Source organism: Sceloporus occidentalis, unplaced genomic scaffold (genome assembly GCF_023333645.1).
Source record: "Sceloporus occidentalis isolate IW3139 unplaced genomic scaffold, rSceOcc1.0.p SCAF_3, whole genome shotgun sequence".
Classification (NCBI taxonomy): Eukaryota; Metazoa; Chordata; class Lepidosauria; order Squamata; family Phrynosomatidae; genus Sceloporus; species Sceloporus occidentalis.
Window position 1 is genome coordinate 68,061,306 of NW_028316983.1, and position 6,836 is coordinate 68,068,141.

The 6,836-nt window shown below is 44.1% G+C and overlaps 1 protein-coding gene across 1 annotated transcript in view; it reads left to right on the forward strand.

The window, feature by feature from the left end:
• The first annotated feature begins 1,106 nt into the window (after positions 1–1,106).
• The window catches only part of LOC149316132 (glutathione S-transferase Mu 1-like), a 25,904-nt gene continuing 20,174 nt past the window's right edge, over positions 1,107–6,836 (forward strand). Inside the window, exon 1 of the mRNA XM_089514860.1 lies at positions 1,107–1,213. Within this exon, the coding sequence (XP_089370986.1) occupies positions 1,178–1,213 (36 nt within the window). The 5' untranslated portion in view covers positions 1,107–1,177. The remainder of the gene's footprint in view (positions 1,214–6,836) is intronic.

The window sequence follows — 6,836 nt, forward strand, 5'->3', positions numbered from 1 at the left end:
TTTCATGAGAGGTTGCTATTAAACAGACAATAAACAGGCAATAAACCGCAACAAATCATTCACAGGGAAATCCAAAAATAATAATGTATGGGATAATCGCTGTTTAAAATCCCAATTTTCCCTGTGTGATAAGGTCCTTAATCTCATTTTAATCGCGTTTTTTAATGTCAGTTGAGTGATTTTCTTGGGTTAATCAAGGTTTCAAGTCCCAATTTTCCCCATGTGATAAACTCCTTAGTTTCAAAGGAGCTACAAGATCTCTCTACATACTTTCTTACAAGATGTTCTGCATATAAGTTGCACAGGTTGACCCCTTTGTCAACTGGGAAGTAAGACTGGCCTCAGGGGTACCATCGGTGGGAAATGACTGGAAGGCACAGAAGAACAACATGCATTTTATAAAACCAATAACATCCAAACAATGATACCTTTATTGGAACAACCAAAACGCACAATTACATGCTGCAAGCTTTCGAAGTCACTCTTGGCTTCTTCATCAGGCAAACAGGAGGAAAATGTTGAAGATGTTAGTCATAGGTCTGCCTTTTCTGTTTCTGGTCTTAGTTCAGATGGTAGGGAGGGCTATCTGCAGGCTGGCATCTCCCCCTTTGGTCAGCCAGTGCACTGGGACCTTGCCATCTGGGGCTCCTGCCTCCAGCAAAGGTAAAACAATGTTTTTCTAATACTGGCACTGATGGGCATGCTTTACCTCTACACCACTTAAAGTTTTCCTGATGCAAAACATGAAGACTTCTGGTGTTCTCTACCTACATAGGATCCTGTGGCTTCTCAAAGAAAGGAGTCAGGCTGGATTCCAAGGAAACATCTTCTTTGAATTGCAAATACACACTACATTTCCTTGACTGTGACGATCTATCAGTGACCCCATGGCCAAAAAAGGGGTAAGGGCCAGCCTGCAGATTGCCCTCCCTACTATCTGAACTAAGAGCAGAACTAAGGGCTGGAAAGGCTGGAAGGCCAGAAGGGGAGGCTCCGATGGAGGCTGGGCTGGAGGAGGGAGGTGGCCCAGGGCCAGTCCGGGGGAGATCGAGGCCAGACCAGACTCCTTCCCCGCCTTCTGCTGGGAGGCAACTCTCCCGGACCAGTTTAAAAGCGCCGATCTCGCCTTCTGAAGCCCTTCCAGCCAAAGGAGGCCGAGGATCGCCAAGCCAAGAGGATGGGAGTCACACTGGGCTACTGGGACATCAGAGGGGTAAGTCGAGGGCTGCATCCACATTGGAGAAATAACCGAGTTTGGCTCCGCTTTAACTCTTTGTAGCCTTGAGCCAGAAAAGAGTTAAAGCGGTGCCAAACCTGGTTATTTCACCAGTGTGGATGCAGCCAGAAAGTGTTTCTCTCTGGGGTGCCTCCAAGTTCTTTCTGAGGCTAAAATATCCTGGGGCTTTGTCGGCAAGTTTCTTCAGAGGGAGTTTTTGCCCTTGCCTTTCCCTGAGGCTGAGAGAGTGCCACTGGCCCAAGGTCACCCAATGGGTTTCCATGGTCCAGCTGGGATTCGAACCCAGGTCTCCAGAGCCCTAGTCCACAACTCAAAAGCACTACAGAAATGTTGTGCGATATTTCTTGGGATCTTAGCGTTGGAAGAGACCGCAAGGGCCATCCAGTCCAACCCCTTTCTGCCATGCAGGAACTCTCCGTCAAAGCATCCCAGACAGATAGCCATCCAGCCTTTGTTTAAAGACTTCCAAAGAAGGAGACTCCACTGCACTCTGAGGAATAAGTGTCTACCACTGTCGAACAGCCCTTACTATCAGGAATTTCCTCCTGATATTGAATGGAATCTCTTTTTTCTGGAGCTTGCATCCATTGCTCCAGGTCCTAGTCTCTGGAGCAGCAGAAAACAAGCTTGCTCCCTCCTCAATATGACATCCCTTCAAGTATTTAAACAGGGCTATCATATGACCTCTTAACCTTCCTTCTCCAGGCTAAACATCCCCAGCTCCCTGAGATTTTCCTCATAAGACATGTTTTCCAGACCCTTCACCATTTTAGTCACCCTCCTTTGGACACGCTCCAGTTTTTCAATGTCCTTTTTGAATTGTGGTGCCCAGAACTGGACACAATATTCCAGGTGGGGCCTGACCAGAGCATAATAGAGTGGCACTATCACTTCCCTTGATCTAGACACTCTACTTCTAGTGATGCAGCCTAAACTAGCATTGGCCGTTTTAGCTGCCGCATCGCACTGTTGACTCATGTTCAACTTGTGGTCTACTTGCACTCCTAGATCCCTTTCACATGTAGTCTCGTTCAACCAGGTGTCCCCCATCCTATATCTGTGCATTTCATTTTCTACCCTCAAAGTGTGGTTTGAGCGTCGGATAATAACTCTGGAGACCAGAGTTCGAATCTCAGCTTGGCCACATAGACTTGCTTGGTGACTATGGACAAGTCACACTGTCTCAACCTCAGAGGACTTGTAAGGGCAAACTCCATCTAAAGAAAGCTGCGAAGAAAATCCCATGATAGGTTGGGGTTGCCATAAATCAGAAATTACTTTATTTATATATTTATTTCAAAGATATAACCATGTTAGTCTGTAGAATTAGTACATAGAGAGATCTTGTAGCACCTTTGAGACTCACTGAAACAAAGAAATTGGCAACATGAGCTTTCATAGACTTCAGATGCATCTGAGGAAATGTTGGCTGAAGTTTGGGAAAGCTCATGCTGCCAACTTCTTTCTTTCAGTGAGTCACAAAGGAGCTACAAGATCTCTCGATACATTTATTTGTTTTGTTCTGTTTCTATCCTGCCTTTCTCCCAAAAAGGGACCCAAAGAGGCTCACTTGAAAGCACACAACAACAAAACAACCTTTCTACCATCTGGTTTGATGTGCCAGGCAGGGCCAGCTATTAGCATTGCATGCTAGTACTTATACAAGAACAGAGCCAGTGGTGGTGTTGTGGTTTGAGTGTTGGACTCTAGAGAGCAGGGACTGATTCCTTGCAAAGGCCATGACACCCACTGAGTGACCTTGGGCAAGTCACACTCTCTCAGCCTCAGGGGGAGCAAGGCAAGGGCAAACCTCCTCTGGAGAAATCTTGCCAAAAAAGCCCAGGATAGGCAAGACTTGAAGGGACACAACATGTTAAAGATATCCAACAACTGAGCAATGAAGTTAGAATCGTCCAAGCCATTGTATTCCCTATGGGACATACTAAAACAAACAACAGTACTTGCCCATATGGAAACCATACTTGCCCACAGAGGATCATTGGAGAAACTTGCTCATAGAGAATAGGCTGGGTTGCTAAACCATTCAACCCCCCAAAAAAGGGGAATCCATAAATGATCCTCTATGGGCAAGTATTGAGTTGTGATGCTGGAGGAGAGAAATGAGGAGTCCATGGACAACCAAAAAGAGAATCAAATGGGTCCTTGAACAGATCAAGCAAAAACTCTCCCTAGGAGAAACCTTCAAGTTAGGAAGAAGAAGCAAGCCCAGGCCCGGGGGGGGGGGGGGGGGGAGCAGGGCGCTCCTTGGGCTTGGCCTGGGGTTCTCCTCTGAGGGTCAAGGGCTGGGGTCCATTTCCACCTTCTGTCCACGAGGAATGCCAAAATGCCCTCCATTTGGAGCAGGACTATAGATTTACATTCATAGTAGTGTTTTTGCTTTTTCTTTGGTCATCTCCTTTATTTGTCTCAGAAGTCCTCCATCTTGTGGTGCCTTGTCCTTCTTTGCAGTGAGGACATATGCTCACCCTGCTCAGGGACTCACAGATTCTTCAAAAGACCCAATGGTGCTTTGCTTTCGAGGCCTCTCTTATAGGCTCCACTCGGTATGCTTGCTTGGCATAAGTCCCCATTTATTTATTTCTAATCTGCAAGTAGCCAGATCTCTTCCAAAGTGGTGTGGGTATGTATGGAGGGGAGGTCTGCCTCCAGCCAATCCAGGCCCTAGGATCCTTTGACGCCTCTCTTTTGCTGCATCCTGGCCTCAGCCCTTTGCCGTGGAGTTGAGAAGAAGAGAAGTAACACACCAAAGAATAGAAAACACATCAAGTGGTAGCTATTTTGGACATATGGCAAAGTACAATAAACATCCCAAATCCCCAAAACGGGGATGCCTTTGTAGGACCAATCGAAATGTACAAAATACATATTACAAGCTTTGGAAGCTCCACTGGCTTCTTCATCAGCAAAGGAAAAGTTTCCTGGGAAAGGATACATAATGGAGAGTGACTGGTGCAGGATAGTATCCCCTAGTAGTGCCAGATTGGGAGCCATGTAATGCCTCTGGATGGGACTGCAACTCCCTTCATTCCTCCTCATGGACTCTGCTGATGGGAGCTTATGGCACAATACCAATTGTTAGATTTTTAAGAGGCAGCAACATCATTTACTCTTTTGACTACAACATACTAACATGTTTACATCATAGAAACTATAATAATAATAATAATAATTTATTTATATCCCACCCCTTTGAGGTCAATTGGGGCGGCTAACAGTAATAAAATACAATACATCATACATCGCAATCTACTTCCCTCCCCCTGGTTTATACAGCTTATTTTCTTACCCACTGTGTTCTATTTCAACTAATGCACATAGTAGTACTTGCACAGTTATAAAAAGATTTCCTCTGATGAATAAGACTGTTGAAGGAATGGTGGAAGTTCAAATACATTTATTTATTTCATTTATGTCCTGCTTTTCTCTCATACAAAAACACGAAGCTTATGCCATACATTAAAACATTACAACTAAAAGCAGTTTGAAACACTAAAATTTTGAAAGCGTTAAAACAATCCACTTTAAAACTTTAATGGAAAACAGTTAAAAGTGCATTAGAGCCTCCCCATTGCACTACCAAAAGCAGTTAAAAGCTGAAGCCATGTTTAAATAAGAAGGCCTTGGTCTATTTGCAAAAAGAGAGCAGAGAGGAGGCCAACTCACCCTCTCTTGGCAAAGTATTCCATAGACTGGGAGCAAAAAACCTAGAGAAGGTTACACCCACCATCAGCTGCATCCATCCATTGGCACGTTCCCACTCGCTTATACACTAGTTTACAAAGCGAATCCAGGGTATATCATTCTCACTCAATCCCAAATTAACTCTAGAACAGTTCTAGATTTACCCTCTATCGTTCCCACAGCGATTCGAATTTGATTAGAATCCAAACATTTAAACCGGATCAGAAATCTATAAACCGGCACAAAAAAATAGTAGGTTTTACCCTGGGTTATCCCTTGTGCCAATATAAGAATTGCTGTATTTAAATGGGAACGTTTCGGTGTCTTGATTCGGGTTCCACAGGATGGGAGGAGCAGAGCGCGATGGGCTGGCTCGGGGGAGTTGCCCTCCCCCGAGGGTCCATGCTTCTAGATACGATCAGTGCGAATAACAAAAGTAAGAGAGACCAGAAATTACAGGACTCTTAAGGGCTTAAGCGCCTCCTCATTGGCTCTTTTTTTTAAAAACGCAAAATTTAATACAAATTAAAAAGTGAATGTGAATGAAAAAGTAACAAAACCAGTTTAAATATACATCAATTCATCCGTGAATGGGAATGATACTGTGTCAATTACAGCGAAACAAAATAAAACGTTACGTAAATGGAAACGATACAAATAAAGCGATTTGAAAAGTGGGATAACACTCGCTGTATTTTGAGTAGTTTTAAAACAAATCGCTGTATTTAAAATTGTTTTAAATCGCAAGTGGAAATGCCCCCCAGGACACTGTAATGCGGGCTGGGCTGCAGGTCCTGGATCAATTGTGTTTTTTGATTTACTAACCTGGCATTGAGCAACAGCATTTTCAGCCCAGAGGTTCTGTTGTTAGGGCTGTCCAGGCTATTTGAAGTAGGGGACAGTTTGAGCAACCATTATCCTGTGGCTTTCCTCTCTCTCAAAATAAAATAAATGTCCCTCCATGCAATCTCTCTCTCCAGCCTTTACTATACCTATGCTTGCTTCCTGGCTTGCTCTCCTTCCCAGCTCTCTATGAGTCTACCCGCACTGCAGAAATAATCTAGTTTGACATTGCTTTAACTGCTATGGTTGAGTGCTGTGGAATCTTGGGTTTTGTAGTTTGCTGGGACATCAGAGATCTCTGAAAGAGAAGGCTAAGTGGCTCACAAAACTACAACCTCCAGAATTCCATAGCACTGAGCCCTGACAGTCAAACTGGATTATTTCTGCAGTGTGGATGCAGCCTAAATGAGATGTATATGCTAGCAGGCCACATTGTCTGATGTTGGATATTTTACTGTTTTTAGCTGTTTGTAATTGAATTTTTATGTAAACATTTTGTGCTTTTATTTAGTCTGTAACCCCGCTTTGATCCACTGGGAGAGGCGGGGAAACATAAATAAAATTTATTATTATTATTATTATTATTATTATTATTATTATTATTATCGCTAAAGGTCAAATGTAATAAGAATCTTTTCAGCCTTCCCAAAAGGAGGACTACTCTCCCTCACCCCAGCCTTGTAGTGGCTCCCTCAAAGGGGCAACTCATATATACATATACATATACATACACACACACACACACACACACACACACACACACGTATACAAACATATGTGAATACTGGGATGGATGTGGACAGCCTACAGCTGATTTCCATCCTGTCTGAGGAATGCTGATTGAAAAAGCAAGGACGACATTTGGCTGTGAGGAAGAGCATGGGAGCTGTCCACCATACACATAGGCGTTTATCAAACGGGGTTTTTCTCACTCAGAACCAGGGTGAGTGCGGACTGAGCGATGTGAACTCACGTCATAACGTTCATGTATTTTCACACCTGGTTGCTTTCAACGGGAGCCCCTCCCGTGGGGCTTCCACGGGGCTTCCGAACT